The following is a 16,304-nucleotide window of genomic DNA, read 5'->3' as shown; positions in this document are numbered from 1 at the left end:
ATGTCGGAAGAAGGTAGCTGTTCATACCAAAAAACTCTAAATTCTTTAGCTTGTGGAGAGAAGATTGTAAGATCACGTGAATTTGATATTTTTCCACGATTGCTAATCGGAAAAGTTTAAAAAAAAAGTTGAGCCATGAACTTGCACGAACACGCTCAGACGACACGCCTCAGATTTTTTATTTTGACATTTCTTCTGGAAATTATTCAAACCTGCATTTCGGACCGCCTAGAGTTGGCTGTCAGGTTGGGCTTGTCTTTCAAACATATCCTCTTTGTCATCATCATAAAGATTAGCATACCAACAGGCGAGATGTCAAATCTAGGATCAAAAGAAGACATTCAAAAAACAAATGCGATCATCAAGGCATTCTTACAACAGACGCATCCTGCCGCATCTGCTTTGATCAAAAATGTTGATGATCAAACACCTGATTCTTCTGAAAAAAGTGCAAAAGAATTGGTAGATCTCATTGCAAAGGCTGTCAAGAAGGGAAGCCTCACTGTTCCGACTTCTGCCAAGGCCGAAAGCGATTCTGACTCCTCGTCTGACAGTAGCGATGACGATAGCAGTGACGACGACAGCAGTGATGAAGAGGAAGCAAAGGACAACAAAAAGACGCTCAAGGTTCCCTCTACTTCACATCAACGTGCTTCCTCCGAAACGACATCTGCAGCTTCAGCGATTAGTGACGATGCAGAGAGCGTTATGAGCGTGGAAAACTCAAAGATACTCAAAGTGGATGATAGCAAGCCAAAGGTAGTAGTCGTTGCAAAAGACGCAAACCACGACTCAAGCTCCGACTCTGATTCTGACTCGGACTCAGACAGCTCATCAGATTCTGACTCGGACTCTGGTTCTGATGCAAAAGAAGGCTCTTTGATCAAAAAGATTGTTGAAATCGTACCTGGCAAGGAAGATGCCGGAAGTGAAGACAGCAGCGATTCATCGTCCTCCTCCTCCTCAGATTCGGATTCTGACTCTGACTCTGATTCTGGTTCCGGTTCTGATTCTAGCTCGGAATCTGATTCATCTTCCTCATCTTCAAGCTCTAGCTCGGACAGCGATTCGGATTCCGACTCTGACTCAGGTTCAAGTTCTTCAAGCTCGAGCTCATCATCGAGCTCATCATCTTCCTCCTCTTCCTCCTCCTCAGAGAGTGATTCCGACAGCTCAGACGATTCAGACTCTGACTCCGATGCAAAGGTTGGTGGTAAACGTAAACGCAAGGGTGAATCAACATCAGAACCGCCGGCAAAGCGTGTTGAAAAGACAGAAACGGTGATTGCTTCTCCTTTACCTACGGCAAATGCACCTACTTCCAGCACTCCTATCACCCAAACAACGATCGTCAAAAGCATGCCACGCAAAAGTGGACAACCTTCAACCAATACACCTTTCCAACGAGTGAAAAGCGCAGATGCAACTTATGTCAATGACGTTTTGCGTGATAATAGTTTCGATGCACATTTGGCAAGATTGGGTAGAGATGATTTCGGTGCAAAAGCAAGTCAAAAGTTATTGCAAACAAGAGGACAAGGATTTACAAAAGCAAAGAATAAGCTAAAGAAAGGATCTTATTCTGGTGGTACGATTGGTATGGAATCAAGTTCTTTTAAATTCGTCTATAGTGACGAAGAATAGATTAGACTCTTTAGATGATCGTTTTCCTGTTTCTTTAGTTCTTTCTATGTAATTGCATTGTATATTATACATTTTTTGTCACTTCTTCTTCTTTCCCTATGCACCAATATATCGTACATTATTGACCTAAATCTTGCTTTCCGAATGCTTTTATGAAACTGTCCACGGAAGAGAATGCTCTAGACATTTGCTCGAGCAGCGGATCGTCCTTGTACTGGATTTGTGAGTCATTAGCACCACTTGTGCCATTCTGTCTCAATACAGCAGCTGTTGCTCTTTTTCGACGTTGCGATTCTGCAATGAGAAGGTCGATCCTTTCTGGTGTCAGGTGCAATGGAGGTGGAAGATCTCTGACTTCTATCACATCTCTGAATCCTATCGAATCACCGTTCTCTTGCATTTCTTGAGCTTCCCCAATCTCTGAGTCAATGACTTTCTGTTTGCCTTTAACATGCCTCTTGCCATATCTAGAGTAAATATCAGGTCCATTGCTTACCCGCTTTCCCGTTTGATCATAGACGGTAACGCTACTCATTCCATTTTGTTGTGCAGTAATTGAAGGAAGATCACTTCCCGCTTCTTCATCTAAAGGGATGCCAAATTCATCTTGCATTTGTTGCCTTTGACCGATGATTTCTTGTCTGGGCGGATAAGCTTCAAATCGTGTACGTTGTGGCGCATATACAGCCCGCTTTCGACTTGCGGATTTAGATGGTCCAACGGATCCCAAAGGTGGGAAATCATAAGGTCTGACAGAAGTACTGTTAGTATCACTTGTTTGATCATCAGAAGATACTTTTGGCTTTGTATTGCCCCATGCAGTCCGCCTTGATGGCTCTGCCATCGTTTTGTATACGTATTAGCATATCAGTTCTTTGATCCGAAGATGGAAGCGTAAGAAGAAAAAAATAATTCTCCGAAATTCTCCACTTGTACCGCGAAGAATTAATTGTACTACTTTTTGCATTTGTTCTTCTTTACCACGATGGCCAATACCTCCATGGTACCAGAAATACGATGAGGGTGAGTGAAAGCTTTCCGGTGCATGAAGAGAGGATGCTAACAGTATTCATCCCTCACAGATAGCCGTTGAAGGATGCTCGCATGGATGTTTAGATCAAATATATGCAAGCATTTTAGCAATCGATCGTCAAGAAGGGAAACAGACAGATCTATTGATCTTGTGTGGTGATGTTCAAACACTTCGAAATCCTTCTGATTTGCATTGCTTAGCCGTGCCTGACAAGTACAAACAGCTTGGAGATTTTCATCGATACTACAATGGGCAGAGAAAAGCGCCGATCTTGACACTTTTAGTCGGAGGAAATCATGAAGCATCGAATTACCTTTGGGAATTGTACTACGGAGGCTGGGTAGCTCCCAATATGTACTTTCTGGGAGAGGCTGGATGTGTAGAAGTGGGCGGCTTGACGATCGCCGGTATCTCTGGTATCTATAAATCACACGATTTTAGGCTCGGCAGACACGAGAGTATGCCATACAATGGTAGCACAATTCGATCTATCTATCATACACGATGCTACGATACTTTTCGTCTTCATCTGCTATCACGACCTCAAAGCACAGGAGGGCGTACGGATATTGTGCTCTCACATGACTGGCCCAACACAATCGAACAGCATGGAGATGTTCGATGGCTGATGCAGAAGAAACCCTTCTTCCGAGATGACATTGGCACGAAAACACTTGGATCACCGCCATTGATGGATCTGTTGCATGATCTGAAGCCAAAGTATTGGTTCTCAGCTCATTTACATGTTCGCTTCGCTGCATTGGTCAGACATGGCGAGAAGAACGACGTACGAGTGAAGAGTCTATCATCTGCAACTGATGATACTAAAACCGAGAACGCTGAGGAGGTCATGATTGACATCGATGATGAAGATAATATTCCTCAGGGCAATGAAGAAGAGATTGACACCAAAGAAGCTGGACCAGAAGATGCCATCAACCCCGAACAGACGCAAGAAGCAGGACTGCGCTCAACTACCCGCTTTCTTGCTTTAAGCAAATGCTTGGAAGGACATGATTTTCTGCAAATACTCGAGATTCCGGCTCCTTCTGATGAGGACCCAAGATTCCAAAATGCACCAGTCGGGGAAGTTAATTCCAAGAAGCAGCCTTCATTACGATTCTCTGCCTCTTGGCTGGCGATTCTGCGTGCTACACATCCTCTTTTGAGTCTGGCACGCAATCAGTGTGCTTTGCCTAGTCTAGCTGATGAAGGATTGGCAAGCCAACTCAAAGCAGAGTATGAGTGGGTACAATCAAACATTCTAGCAAGCCATACTGAAGAAGGACATCCACTGGATATTCTGACGACGCAACAATTCGTTCAAACGGCACCTTCAACGCTTGATCCAAACGTACATCATATGACGGGACCACCTTCTTGGTATACAAATCCACAAACGGTGAGTTTGTGCAACTTGCTTCAGATTGAGAATCGCATCAATGCACCGCCTCCCACAATACCAGCACCTCCTCCCGCAATGGCACCTAAAAATCCCACAATTCCGCATTTCTTGCAACCACCACAAGTGCAACAGCCTTTTGTGGACGCAGCATCGGCCTCTCAGGGCAGGTCATCCAGCAAGGACGATGGACATGTTCATTCCAATTCTGACGAGATTGTGGTCACTTTGAGCGATGATGAAGAAGAGAACATGCGATGGAAAGAAGGAACTGGTTGAAACTTTTTACTCTGATTGTGTACTATACATATACATTCATCTTTTACTGTAAATCATGTGTACTACTATACAATTGCAATGGGTTCCTAACAAAACAATCTATATATTAAACAAGAATTTGGTATTCTCTCTTGCTGCTTTTACCACAACAGAAACATCGATCCCTTTGGCTTCTGCGACCACTGCAGCAATATTCCCGATCGCACAAGGCTCATTTCGACTTTTTACTTGCTTTTCTGCTTCCCACTTTTCTTTTTTGACAGAAGCAGGCGAATATAGTGCAGCAAGATCGGGGTTGTTCTCCACGAATCGTTTCAGTAGTGGTGCAGATGCGTGTGTTTGTCGCAAGTCACACCAAGGTGCATCTGTTTCAAGCATGAGATATTCTAATGGCACTTCCTTGGCCACTCGTATACCTTCCTCTTCTTTGAAAGAACAGCCTGTCAAGCCGATAAAGAGACCTTGAGCGAACAATTGTTGCATTTCCTCTACTGTTCCTGTATGACAATGTGCAACGCCAATCCTCCTTCTCTTATGAGGGTCATTACGGGTTGCATCATTAGCACAAGCTTCCGCAATCGCATCAGCTTCTTTCTGTATGATAGCAATAAAATCTTCTTGAGCTGCACGACAATGCAAAAAGAGTGGCAGCTTGTACTCTTTTGCTAGCTGGAGATGATGTGGAAAATGCACTTTTTGGGTTTCTGCATCGGAAAATTGTAATCGATCATAATCCAATCCACATTCTCCGATTGCAACAATCTTGCCGCTAGGGTTTCTGGTAATGGATTCTTGATCGAGAAATTTCTTCAAGTCGTCCAGATACTTCATTCCTTCTCCAACGCCGGAAGTACGGGTAGGATGAATGCCAGCGGTGGCATAGAGACCATCATTCTCATATCGCTTCACTAGGTCTAACACTTGCTTCACTTCTGATACACTGCCTGCTGTCACCATTTGAGCAACCACTCCGGCATTCTTTGCTCTGTGAAGTACATTTTCAAGGTCGGCTGTTGAAGAGGGGATTAATGAGTTGCGAACAAAGAAACATGCATTGAAAATCACTCACGTTGATGTGCTTTTTTGCCATGGTATTTCCCTTTGTACATTCCATCTGTCAAATTGACGCCTATATCTACATATTCGAGTGATGCCATGTTGAGTGAGCGAAGATGGCGTAGAGATGACTGTTGTACTATTGATCTGACTGGTATAGCTCTGGATAGAATCATGCAAATTGTGTCCGATGTCGTTTTGCAATGGTTTTAAGAGGTGAATCTCTTTCGAGTCACTGTTGATGTTCTTCTAGTGCACTTCTGTTGTTAAAGTGGAGATTTTAGCCGCATACAAAATGCGCTTTAATTTGGCTCATGCGTATTCCGAAAGATTGGCATCATGCTAGCTTGACTTCTCTCTTTTCCCCGCACACCTTCTTCCTTCTCCTGCTATCAACAAATTTGCTACGATGCTTTCGATTACGAGATCGGGCAGCAGACCTTTGCTCAAACAGTCTGCTCTCCCGACTGCCCGCCTGTTCAGTACGACAGCCAGTGCATATTCATCACCAATCCGTGCATTGATAATCGGCAGTCCCGGAAGCGGTAAAGGTACCTTATCAAAACGATTGCTGAAATCAATTCCAAGTTTACAATACCTTTCAGCCGGTGATTTATTACGACATGAAAGACAACTCGGTACAGAATTAGGTCGTGCGGCCGAAGAAGTGATGCGGAAAGGTACACTTATGCCCGATGAAACGATGATGAAAATAGTTGATGCTCGTGTTTCTGCGCTGCCTGCAAATTCTTCTTGGTTGTTGGATGGTTTTCCAAGGACACGCAATCAGGCAATCATGTTTGATGGTGCTTTGCAAAGAAGAGAACATATGTTGGATGTGGTTCTGCATTTAGACGTCCCTAATGAAGTTGTCCTAAGTAGAATCTTGGAACGCTGGATACACGAACCAAGTGGACGGACGTACAATCTTTCATTCAACCCACCAAAAGTACCGGGAAAGGATGACGTCACAGGTGAAGATCTAACAAAGCGAATTGATGATGATGCAAAAACGTTTGAGGCAAGGTTGAAATCGTACGAAGCGGACACAAAACCAATGGTAGACTACTTTTCTAACGCAGGCGGCGATAGTTACGTTCGTCTTCAAGGCACTTCTTCCGACGAGATTTGGCCAAGAATGTTGGCAATTGTCAAGCAACGGTTTGGTGATGCTGTAAAGGGATAAATTACATTATGATGCGATAATAATACAATAAAAGTTTGCTAAAATTACATGTGTGCTAGCAAATCACAAATCTTCCACTTCCACTTCGAATCCACAATCGACGCATTTTTGTTTCTTATTTCCCGTTGCCAGATCTTCAACAGTTTCAAAGTTACACTGATGTCGTTTTTCTTGTCGCTTTTCCCAGACATTGTTTCTTGTCTTCTTACGCAAATCCGCCAAACCTTTGATGAACTTTGTCTCTCGTCTGCGTGCTTTCTCTGCTTCTCTTCGGGTGAATTCATCGTCTAAGCCTTGTTCACTGCCCCACTTCTTATCCGAGAATGCATATTGCTCAACTTGACATCTGAGATAAAGCATCATATTGCTAAAAGTAGACTTGTGCGGATTGGCTTTGAGGATATGTGGTAAAAGATCTGGATCTTTCAGCTCAGAATCTGTCAAAAGATAATCTTCCTTGACTTCCGTTTTTGTAAGTAGACTGTACTTTTCCGGATATCGCTTCTCGCATGCTTTGCAAACGTAAATTTTGAAAATCGTTCTAATCTCTTCTTGAACATCTCTCGTTCCACATTCACGACATTTGATATCATCTGCTAAGTTTATTCCCGGTTGCATCCCATCTCGCATTCGTTCTCGCATCCGTTCACGCTCGGCACGTAGTTCCTGTAAAGTTTTTTGGGTCTTGCTATCATCTTCATCATCGATTAAGAAACCACCTTTACTGTTCTGGATCTTACTCAAATCGAATTCGATATAATTACCCAAACTTTTGTCCCTCGGCAATGGAGCATTTGGGTCTTCGATCGCACCGGCTGCCAGCAAAGACGTTTGCTTCGCTTTATTCGGTGAGATGTGCGTCGCATCTACGTCCAAATTCGCATTTCTCGTCGTAGAAGGCGTCACTTTGATCACATTTCCATTCGGTCCAATCATCGTCATTTGCTTGTTCCGTAATCCTTCCGCTGTTGTTGGTTGTTCAGCTTCCAGTCTAATCGGCCCTGGCTTTCGTTTCCCCAACATACTCAGCCGTGCTTCTGGATTTCGTGCGGCTGCTTGTTGTTGAATCCGGGCTTTTGCTCGTAATCGGTTCTCTCGCATTATCCGTATATTTTCAGGTGTCAGTTGTGAAGATGATGCTATTGCTGAAGATGAACCTGCATGATTGGGCGGAGTGGAAGGTCTTCCAATTTCCGCCCCCGAAGAGGTAGCTGTGGCGGACATTGTTGATGGTGTGTAGGGATGGATGATGATGGTCGTGTGTGAATAGGATTGCGTGTGCGGCTCGGAAGTAAGTTTAAAATTGTATTAATTCCGTTGCTTAGTAAGTTTTAAGTTGCTGAGCGGAAAGCAACGTACGCCCATGAAATGTGTTTTCTGTTCCCACGCGTTAGCTTAATGAGCATGCTTTTGGTTACCTAAGGTGGGGATGCACACTTACCTTAATCAAATCCATTTTCCTCCACAAACAAGAGATGATTTCATATTACCCGATCATAGGTGGAATCCTTTGAATGAGCAATGGGGACAGTCATGTTCCAGATAAGCGATCAAAAATGTGACATAAGAAGCTAAAATTGTACGGTGAAAGATTGACGAATGGTAAGAGAGACCTAAGACTTCAGAAAAAAATCCATTCCTGTCATTATCACGATCCCATCACCCTAACCTCAGAAAACATGATGTCCACACAATCATGGCTGGATTATGCAACTGGCTTGCTCACCATGCCAATCGATCCAAGACCATTCTCACCAAAGAATCCACATTTCCGACCATTGAAAGAATCATCACCGATACCAGTCTGGGGAGCCCTGTTGCCGCCATTAACATACTTTCTGGCATTATCATTACTTCCTCCCTTTGAAAATATTTCGAAAACAAAGGGGATCACATTGTCAATGGTAAAGTTTGCACTGGCGATCACGAGTATAATCTCATTTGCAATTTTACCTTTTTGGTTTCACGTTCCGGGCAGTGCAATTTTAACATATCAATTAGGTTTGATCGGGTGTTTCGGTGCAGGAAGAGCATTTGATTTATTTATTCTTTCTCATCCTCGTGTTCCTAAACGATTAGCGGTATACGATAGCAAGACAGCAAACACACAGCACAAAGTTGAATTAGAAAAACCAAGTGGAAAATTATATCCAAACGAAAAACAAAATGAACAATGGAACTTCAAACCGCATCCTACTGGTATTCGATCAAGATTATGGTGGGCGCTGGATTTGATGATTAGCATGCGTGGTGTTGGTTGGGATTTTGCAACGCCTGATGTTCGACATGATACCAATCCATGGCAAAGACCGAGCAGACGCCAATTGAAACGAGCAATTTTCAAGCTTGGTCCGGTATTAGCCGTCACTTTGATTTCATTACGAATGATGATCACATACATCGATTTACAAGTTAATTCTAAGTTTCATGAAGATATGGTGGAATTAGCAGGAATAGGTAAGCTACCGATTGGTTTACGTCCCTTGTTCGTTGCTTGTACCGGTATTTCGCTATACGCTCTCTTCGACTTTGGATATACGATCGCTTCTGCTTTAGCACTACCCGTTTTACAATCAATTGCATCACTCGTTCAAACCGGTTCGATCAACAGGGAAAATGACGCCGTAATTAGCGCTCATAATATCGACTTTTTTCCTCTTCTCAATCCACTGGGTCTAAGGGCAATTCGATCCGTTCGTAGCTTTTGGAGTAAAGCATGGCACAGGCTCTTTCATCGTGCATTTTTGATTTACGGCATTATACCATTCAGAAATTTAGCAATTCGATTGGAATATTTCGTAATTTGCATCAAGAATCGTTTGCAGAACAAACCACTCCCACAACATCCGTTCCGTCACGGTAAACCTTCACCTGCACTTTATGCAGATCCAGGCAGGACGTTACGTAAAGGAGAAGGAGATTGGGGAAAAGTGTTGGGAGCATTTATTGCCAGTGGAGTGATTCATGCGATTTCAGAAAGGGCTGCTTTGGGAGGAAGGACAACGTTGCCAAACATTCATTTGTTTCATTTAAGTTCAAAATCTAAAATTGGAAGTGACACTTTTACTCTAGGGCGTGCTTTACCCCCATTTTCAGGTTCAGGTGAACTTTCATTTTTTGTTTTGAATGGTTTGGCTGTGATTATTGAAACGGCGATCGGACGGATGGTGTTGGCATACAGGAGATCGCAATACAGAGCAAAGAATCCAATCAAACGAGATGAAATCAGAGAGCAATCATCTATCGAAAAAGCATCTTCACCTCAACGCAATGCAACACAATACCTTCTCGGTCAATCAGCTTCTACGCTTTCCATTCGTCCAACATTAGGAGCAACAACCTTCCTCGGTCGAAGAACGACATACAAGAAAGACTTACCGCAAGATACAAGCGATCAGACTGATTCAGAAGAAGAAGTCAAACGATCAGGTGAACTTGCAGTGAAGGATGAAGAGCGAAGGGCAGAAAAGAATAGTAAGAAAGATGATATCCCTCAAGAAGCATTGTCACGGCCATACGATATCTACATTCAAATCGCTTGGACTCTTACTGTTTTGCTAACGACAGGCGAGTTATTCACAGAAGGATGGATTGCTTCTGGAGTTGTGAATGAGATCACAATGGTTTCTGTTTAGGGTTGTACCAGGAAATAGCATTCATTGTGGCTGTTATTTATCAAAGGCTTGTGCCTGTCTGTATTCTTGACGCGTGCATTTAAACGCGGCGCGACGCGTAGATAGACTCTTACCCACTTATCGTGCATGCACTGCACCAAGAAGTGATTTTGTGGCGCGTGCTACTAAGCGCTGAGAAATCAATTGATAAGAGCACAACGCGGCTTGCGCCTTCAAGCAAACACACACACACGCAATCACTTTGCATGGTGCATATTAACCTTGTTCCTCAATTCTTCCAGCGTGCGCGGCTTGTGCGTTTTTCCCCTTTGTTTGGATCAACGCGTGCGCCCGCATTTACTTGCTTGCTGATAAAAGATGGGGTGCTTGCTGAGCAGTCTTTAACCCAGTCACACTTGCATGAATTGGCACTGCATCAGTATCTTCATCGCATCACGGATCTTATGTCTTACTTCGCCTTGACCCTATGAGTGTGTTATTTGATTGATTGCAACATGCTACTCTGGTGCTGAGCTTCCTTTTGTTGTGCGTGCGCAAGTAAGTGTTGTACAACTGTTGCACACATGCATTGCACCGCCTGCACTGATGATGTGCTTTTCTCCTGAATTGGGGCCCTTGTGTTGTCGTAATCGGGAGAGAAGCCGTGTGTTGGATGGATGCCAAGCTGGATCAATTATTATACTTTTGGGGAACAAGTCAACCCACCCCATCGGATTACATCCATCATCTCGATCAAACAAACAAACACACAAAGAAGCCTTCTTTCATTCTTTCATTTCGGATCATTGAGCCGTTTTCATTGCACTTTTGCTCCTCTTTTCCCTCACTCAACGCCACCTCCTAGAAAAAGGAAACGCGGTACCGTTCAACTCAAGAATCTTATAATCCGCTTCTTCGCAAATAAAGGATCCGAAAATTCGGAGTATCTCAATCCAAAGGCTGTGTGTTTCCGTGGACTGAACGGCTTAGCAAATCCACTTTTCGGACTTATACTCCTTCCCATCATCTAAAGGGGGAAACGTGTTTTAGAAAGGCGTTGAACCCCTGTTTAGAAAATAGTGAGTAAGGCGTAAAAGGGTTTATGATAATGAAAGGGGGCTTTTATTGTTAACCACAAATCGATAGCCCCCTCATTTGGAAGTTCAATACATACTGATGCCGAGGATTTCTCCTTTCTTTTTTCTCTTCTTGTCATCGATTGTGACACATTCTATTTAGGCGCTTTACAGCCCTCCTATCGATTCGCTCAGCCGCTCAAATTTATCCCGGTGTCCGCTCCCGTCTGTTCCTAAACCTCAACCACCATCACCACTTACAACATCATGACTTCTGAAACGGAAATTCGATCTAGACCTCTTCAACGTCAAGCAGGTTTCAACGTTTCACAGAATGGCAATGATAACAATATGAAATCAAACACTTCACCTTCCCGGATTCGAACAACGACAGGCGACACTGTCGTACGTGGCTCATTCGATGGGGATGTAGAGATGGGAGAAGAAAAGAGAGTTGTATATCCGGTACCTATTCTACGATCACAAGATCTGCACAAATCAAACAACGACGAGAATGGTAAAGATTCAGATCGATCACGCAACGACCTTCCCACGCCACCCGATCATGTAGGCTATAACGCTAAATCAGAAGAAGAGAGAAAGGCACAACTCGGAAGTGATGTCAAACTACCATCATTACATTCTACTCTCATCAGTCCACGTATCGCCACAATCTCGTCATCGCACGTCTCCAGTGGTCCGGCATCGATATCCTCTGCGCAATGGTCTCCTGGACATAGTTCAGATCCGCATCTGTACTCAATCTCAAGCCAGCCATACAGCAACGCTAGTGTACGACCATATCTGAGCACAAGCTTCCAAACATCAGCAGAACGAGGTCCAGGCATAGTTCGTGGTCCACCGAACGCATCAGGATTACTGCCAAGACATCCACAGAATGATGTAATGGATGATGATGACGATGATGTATTTGGCAACACAGCACAAGGCTTAGGACTTCACAATACCGGTGAACCATCACCTCCTCAACTAAGACGATCGAATGATATGGACCGTGAAGAGGGAGATGCTGCTGGTGTGTTTAGCTTCTCAAGTCCTTACTTTGGACCACGATCGCTTGAAACGGCAGATGTTCCTCCACTATCTCCTCCTCCTCCTGGCAATGATTCAAGAGGTAGTGCTTATGCGCAAAGGATGATGAGTCCAAGTTGGACAGCTGCTTCTCTTGGGAAGATGTCACTTGGCGGTTCAAGTGCAGAAGGTGCTTCTTCAACTTCTAGAAGACCTCCATATGGAACATCACCTCGAAATACAATGGCCAACGCACATGCTGCTTATAGTCGATCTCTACCTTCAGGCGCTGCTGGTCTTCCGATTGGTGGTCAAGCAAGACGATCTTCGTTCCAGAAACGACCAGCTCCTGGCCCAGGCTTGCTTCATCCACATTCATCCTATTACAAATCTACCGATCGTGCCAGATCTACATCAAGATCCAGACCCGAAAGGAGTACGAGAACGATGGAAAATGTTGATGATGATGAAACAGATGAAGATGAACAAATGGCATCACGAGAGCAAGATGATGATGCGACAGAAGATGAAGCTGAACCGCAAAACCATGCTCGATACGAAAAGAGATATTCAAGACCTGAAGAGGCAGGGTATATCCAACAACCTCATCGTCATCCAAGCGGTCAGCCGACAACAATGTCCGCATCATATGAACGTGCGCAAAGCGGACTCAGCCGTCAATACAGCTCTGACAGGTATGCCCACCTAGGCATGAGCCGTCATCATCCATATGCTGCCAGTCCCAGTGGTGCATCACCAAGTAACGGCAGTATATTGGCATCTTATTCGCCCAACAATGCAAGAGTTCCGATCGGCAGAAGACGTAGCAGTTTCGGTCAAGGAGCCATGCTTAGCGGATCGCCTTCGAATGGAATGATGCATGCTCTTTCTCATTCACCTCGTTATATTCAAAGTATACCAACGCGCGATCGACCACCGATCGGAAGTTATACAAGTGCTTCTGGTGGTGACTATTCGCATTATGCTGGTTCGTTGCCTCAACATGCACAACACTCTAATTTGTCGGGATATGGAGAGTCACCTGATGCTAATTCATCATACAATGCTTCCCGACGAAGATATGAAGTGTATGGTGATGAAGAAGAAGAGGAGGAAGACGAAGAGGAGAGTAGACCAGATCATCGTCGATCGATTGGAAATAATGGAAAGTCAACACATCGCAGTACTTCAGCAAACAGAGCAGTGGCTTCTGCTGGAGCTGGAGGTGATGTGGACAGTCCAGAGATGCTTGAAGTGAATGCGATTAGGGAACGATTAGGAGGAGCGGCAAATTGTTCGGCGTTTATTTCAAAGCTATGGTATTTGATGTGCAGGCCAGAATTATACTCAAAGTACATTCATTGGTCAGAATCGGGTGATTCGGTAATTTTGTCGAATGATCCGGATATCAATAACGAATTCGCATCGGAAGTTTTGCCAAAGTTATTCAAACATGGAAATAATGCCTCTTTTGTTCGACAATTAAACTTGTATGGGTTCCAACGTGTTCCTTCTTCCCGTTTATTGGACGCTGCTGAAATAAAGGCAGCAAGACGATATGCGAATGGAAATACGATTTCAACCGCTTTGCAATTGTACGGACCTCATTCAAGCTTTGCCCATCCTAGGTTTAAGAAAGATCAGGAATCCATGTTGCCAAGCATGAAGCCAAGGAGCAGTAAAAAGACAAAGAAGGGCGGTAATCAGGGTGATCTTAGTGGCGGAAGAGGTGATTCGGATGTTGGAGAAGATGAATTTGCTTTGTGAACGAGCGAGCACACCGCTGTCAAGGAAATATTTTTTGGAATTATTATATGTTTTTATTGCCCACTTTTTTCTATGAACACGTATCGGAATCTGTTCTCTCTTTATCATTCGGTGCTGCTGCTTATTCGAGATATTGTTGGAAGGATGCCTGTCTGTTTTGTATCATTTATCACTTGCTCAAATTTGATTCATTTACTATTACATCAAGGCATTGTTTGTTTAGCATTCTCTGTAACTTTATCGGAGTCATTTCGCGTTAAAGAGCTTTAATTTTGAATTCATGCATGAGTCAGGCACAACAAAGCTTAAATTGCTGCAGGAGAGTGGAAATCATGCTTTCTTCTTGACAAACACCTCTATCAAGATGTACTTGAACGAGGATTACGCTGAACATGATCAAGATGCATTATTTGATCTGATTGAAGAACATAGACTAGGCGTCCTAACAACAGCCATCGAATCAGATTCTTTTCCCTTTTTACAATCAACACACATTCCCTTTGTCTTGGATCGAAAAGGTGGTAAAAAAGGCATTCTTCGTGGTCATATCGCCCGTGCAAATCCGCATGCAAAACAACTTGTACAGTACCATCGATCAAAGTTGGAGCAAGCAGGTTCATCCTCTGATCCTCACGTACCGACAGATCGCGTTTCTACCATCTTCACACACAAAACGCAAGCATACGTTACCCCGAGATTTTACCTTGAAACCAAACCTTCAACCGGGAAAGTGGTGCCAACGTGGAATTATGCTGCCGTTGAAGTACGTGGTGCTTTGCGTATCAGAGAATCAGGAGAGTATATCGTCAAACAAATTTCTGACTTGACGAGCGATATGGAAAGATCATTCAATCCGTCAGAAAACACTAAGAGTGAAAATGATCAAAGAACGCAAGACTATGAAGGATGGAAAGTATCTGATGCGCCAGAGAGATATGTGAACTTGATGACAAAAGCAATTGTGGGAATAGAAATCGAAATTGAAAATATAGAAGGAAAGTACAAGATGAGTCAAAACAAGACGGGAGGTGATCTTACTGGCGTGATAGAGGGATTTAAGTCACTAAACACAGAAGAAGCAAGAGAAATGGCAGATTTGATACAAGCTCGTTCAAAAAATTCGCGGTAGTAGATAATGATGGATTATCAGCGGCTTGCAATACGCGACCGTCATTTGAATCCAAGTCTGTTGCCGATACTTTTCAATTTGCCACCCAGTGTTGCTCTTTCCGGCTTCCAAATTACAGTTCTTGCCGGTGCACCCTTATGCGGTCCAGCGATCACGATTTCTTCTCTTTCTGGAGAATAATATTTGCCTTTAGCACGAAGTGGACTATTAGAACGAGTCGGCGGAGGTGATGCAGGTTTCTTCTGTTCTAATTTAACGAATTCTGGTTCTCCACTAAAATAGCCATGGGAATCGACACGATTACCTGTACCTTTCCTATAGCCTGCTGGCGGTTCACTTGAGGTTTTTGGACCGCCTGACGATGAGCCGGGGTGGCTCTTTGGGGAGCCTGGAGAACTTCGAGAGCTTGGAGAACCTGGTGGTGAAGTTGTGCTCTTACGTGGAGAACCTGGTGGTGAAGTTGTGCTCTTACGTGGAGAACCTGGTGGTGAAGTTGTGCTCTTACGTGGAGAACCTGGTGGTGAAGTTGTGCTCTTACGTGGAGAACCTGGTGGTGAAGTTGTGCTCTTACGTGGAGAACCTGGTGGTGAAGTTGTGCTCTTACGTGGAGAACCTGGTGGTGGAGTTGTGCTCTTACGTGGAGAAGACGGCGGTGTAACTCGCTTGAACAATGACATACTAGCATCATCCTTATTTGAATGTCCCGATACGGCTGACAAAATTGCGAAAGCAAAGAAGAAAATTGTTGACAAATGTGACCAGCGCATTTTTCTGTTAATTTAGATACAGGATCTAATTTATCATATTCTTTATTACCTATATATCTTTCAATGGCATATATTTAACGAAGATACACAATAGATAAAATTACACCCGATTGGGGCAAAGGTGTCTAAGCAGGCAGGGGCTAGTAAGTTCGAGGCTTTTGCATTCATGCTGATGTTACTTACGGGGCAAATACGTTAACGGCTACAACACTGATGTGATTCATGACGCCCTCTTCACTTCGGCAAAACCACAAGTCGAGGTACGCATTCGGAGAAAGATGGGAATATAATGTAGGGAAAGATCGTTTAATCCATCAGA

General features: G+C 43.8%; 10 protein-coding genes across 10 annotated transcripts; 6 read left to right on the top strand and 4 right to left on the bottom strand.

Annotated features, from left to right (window-relative positions):
- The first annotated feature begins 163 nt into the window (after nucleotides 1-163).
- Nucleotides 164-1,773, top strand: FA14DRAFT_162579 (uncharacterized protein). Its single transcript, XM_025499676.1, has one exon. The coding sequence runs from the start codon at nucleotides 313-315 to the stop codon at nucleotides 1,642-1,644; it is 1,332 nt and encodes a 443-aa protein (XP_025351913.1). The 5' UTR covers nucleotides 164-312; the 3' UTR covers nucleotides 1,645-1,773.
- Nucleotides 1,454-2,530, bottom strand: FA14DRAFT_162578 (uncharacterized protein). Its single transcript, XM_025499675.1, has one exon. The coding sequence runs from the start codon at nucleotides 2,486-2,488 to the stop codon at nucleotides 1,763-1,765; it is 726 nt and encodes a 241-aa protein (XP_025351912.1). The 5' UTR covers nucleotides 2,489-2,530; the 3' UTR covers nucleotides 1,454-1,762.
- Nucleotides 2,531-2,625: 95 nt separating this feature from the next.
- Nucleotides 2,626-4,477, top strand: FA14DRAFT_150957 (Metallophos-domain-containing protein). Its single transcript, XM_025497455.1, has 2 exons — nucleotides 2,626-2,667; nucleotides 2,727-4,477. Exons 1-2 carry the CDS (start codon nucleotides 2,662-2,664, stop codon nucleotides 4,356-4,358), a joined length of 1,638 nt encoding a protein of 545 aa, XP_025351911.1. The 5' UTR covers nucleotides 2,626-2,661; the 3' UTR covers nucleotides 4,359-4,477.
- FA14DRAFT_165966 (Mg-dependent DNase) lies at nucleotides 4,458-5,515 on the bottom strand (the record flags this gene model as incomplete). The annotated part of the gene is made up of 2 exons (XM_025499988.1): nucleotides 4,458-5,368; nucleotides 5,428-5,515. The coding sequence occupies 2 exons, from the start codon at nucleotides 5,513-5,515 to the stop codon at nucleotides 4,458-4,460; spliced, it is 999 nt and encodes a 332-aa protein (XP_025351910.1).
- Nucleotides 5,516-5,904: 389 nt separating this feature from the next.
- FA14DRAFT_115118 (adenylate kinase) lies at nucleotides 5,905-6,579 on the top strand (the record flags this gene model as incomplete). Its single annotated transcript, XM_025496090.1, has 1 exon — nucleotides 5,905-6,579. A coding segment is annotated over one exon (675 nt), but the record flags the coding sequence as incomplete, so codon positions are not given.
- An 84-nt stretch (nucleotides 6,580-6,663) lies between these two features.
- Nucleotides 6,664-7,701, bottom strand: FA14DRAFT_127629 (DNA repair protein; the record flags this gene model as incomplete). Its single annotated transcript, XM_025496811.1, has 1 exon — nucleotides 6,664-7,701. The coding sequence occupies one exon, from the start codon at nucleotides 7,699-7,701 to the stop codon at nucleotides 6,664-6,666; it is 1,038 nt and encodes a 345-aa protein (XP_025351908.1).
- A 581-nt stretch (nucleotides 7,702-8,282) lies between these two features.
- Nucleotides 8,283-10,235, top strand: FA14DRAFT_192691 (uncharacterized protein; the record flags this gene model as incomplete). The annotated part of the gene is made up of 1 exon (XM_025501952.1): nucleotides 8,283-10,235. One exon carries the CDS (start codon nucleotides 8,283-8,285, stop codon nucleotides 10,233-10,235), a length of 1,953 nt encoding a protein of 650 aa, XP_025351907.1.
- Nucleotides 10,236-11,437: 1,202 nt separating this feature from the next.
- On the top strand, nucleotides 11,438-14,210 carry FA14DRAFT_162576 (uncharacterized protein). The gene has a single exon (XM_025499674.1). The coding sequence runs from the start codon at nucleotides 11,558-11,560 to the stop codon at nucleotides 14,087-14,089; it is 2,532 nt and encodes an 843-aa protein (XP_025351906.1). The 5' UTR covers nucleotides 11,438-11,557; the 3' UTR covers nucleotides 14,090-14,210.
- A 204-nt stretch (nucleotides 14,211-14,414) lies between these two features.
- On the top strand, nucleotides 14,415-15,239 carry FA14DRAFT_91359 (putative transcriptional regulator). Its single transcript, XM_025503059.1, has one exon. It carries the CDS (start codon nucleotides 14,454-14,456, stop codon nucleotides 15,216-15,218), a length of 765 nt encoding a protein of 254 aa, XP_025351905.1. The 5' UTR covers nucleotides 14,415-14,453; the 3' UTR covers nucleotides 15,219-15,239.
- A 20-nt stretch (nucleotides 15,240-15,259) lies between these two features.
- FA14DRAFT_182399 (uncharacterized protein) lies at nucleotides 15,260-15,985 on the bottom strand (the record flags this gene model as incomplete). The annotated part of the gene is made up of 1 exon (XM_025501205.1): nucleotides 15,260-15,985. The coding sequence occupies one exon, from the start codon at nucleotides 15,983-15,985 to the stop codon at nucleotides 15,260-15,262; it is 726 nt and encodes a 241-aa protein (XP_025351904.1).
- Nucleotides 15,986-16,304: the final 319 nt, after the last annotated feature.

Source organism: Meira miltonrushii (assembly GCF_003144205.1).
Source record: "Meira miltonrushii strain MCA 3882 unplaced genomic scaffold FA14scaffold_6, whole genome shotgun sequence".
NCBI lineage: Eukaryota > Fungi > Basidiomycota > Exobasidiomycetes > Exobasidiales > Brachybasidiaceae > Meira > Meira miltonrushii.
This window is presented reverse-complemented; position numbering and strand designations above follow the sequence as displayed.

What these genes read in the sequence shown, in the direction of transcription:
- FA14DRAFT_162579 (XM_025499676.1), top strand. Translation starts at nt 313, where the DNA reads ATGTCAAATCTAGGATCAAAAGAAGACATTCAAAAAACAAATGCGATC.
- FA14DRAFT_162578 (XM_025499675.1), bottom strand. Translation starts at nt 2,488, where the DNA reads ATGGCAGAGCCATCAAGGCGGACTGCATGGGGCAATACAAAGCCAAAA.
- FA14DRAFT_162576 (XM_025499674.1), top strand. Translation starts at nt 11,558, where the DNA reads ATGACTTCTGAAACGGAAATTCGATCTAGACCTCTTCAACGTCAAGCA.
- FA14DRAFT_91359 (XM_025503059.1), top strand. Translation starts at nt 14,454, where the DNA reads ATGTACTTGAACGAGGATTACGCTGAACATGATCAAGATGCATTATTT.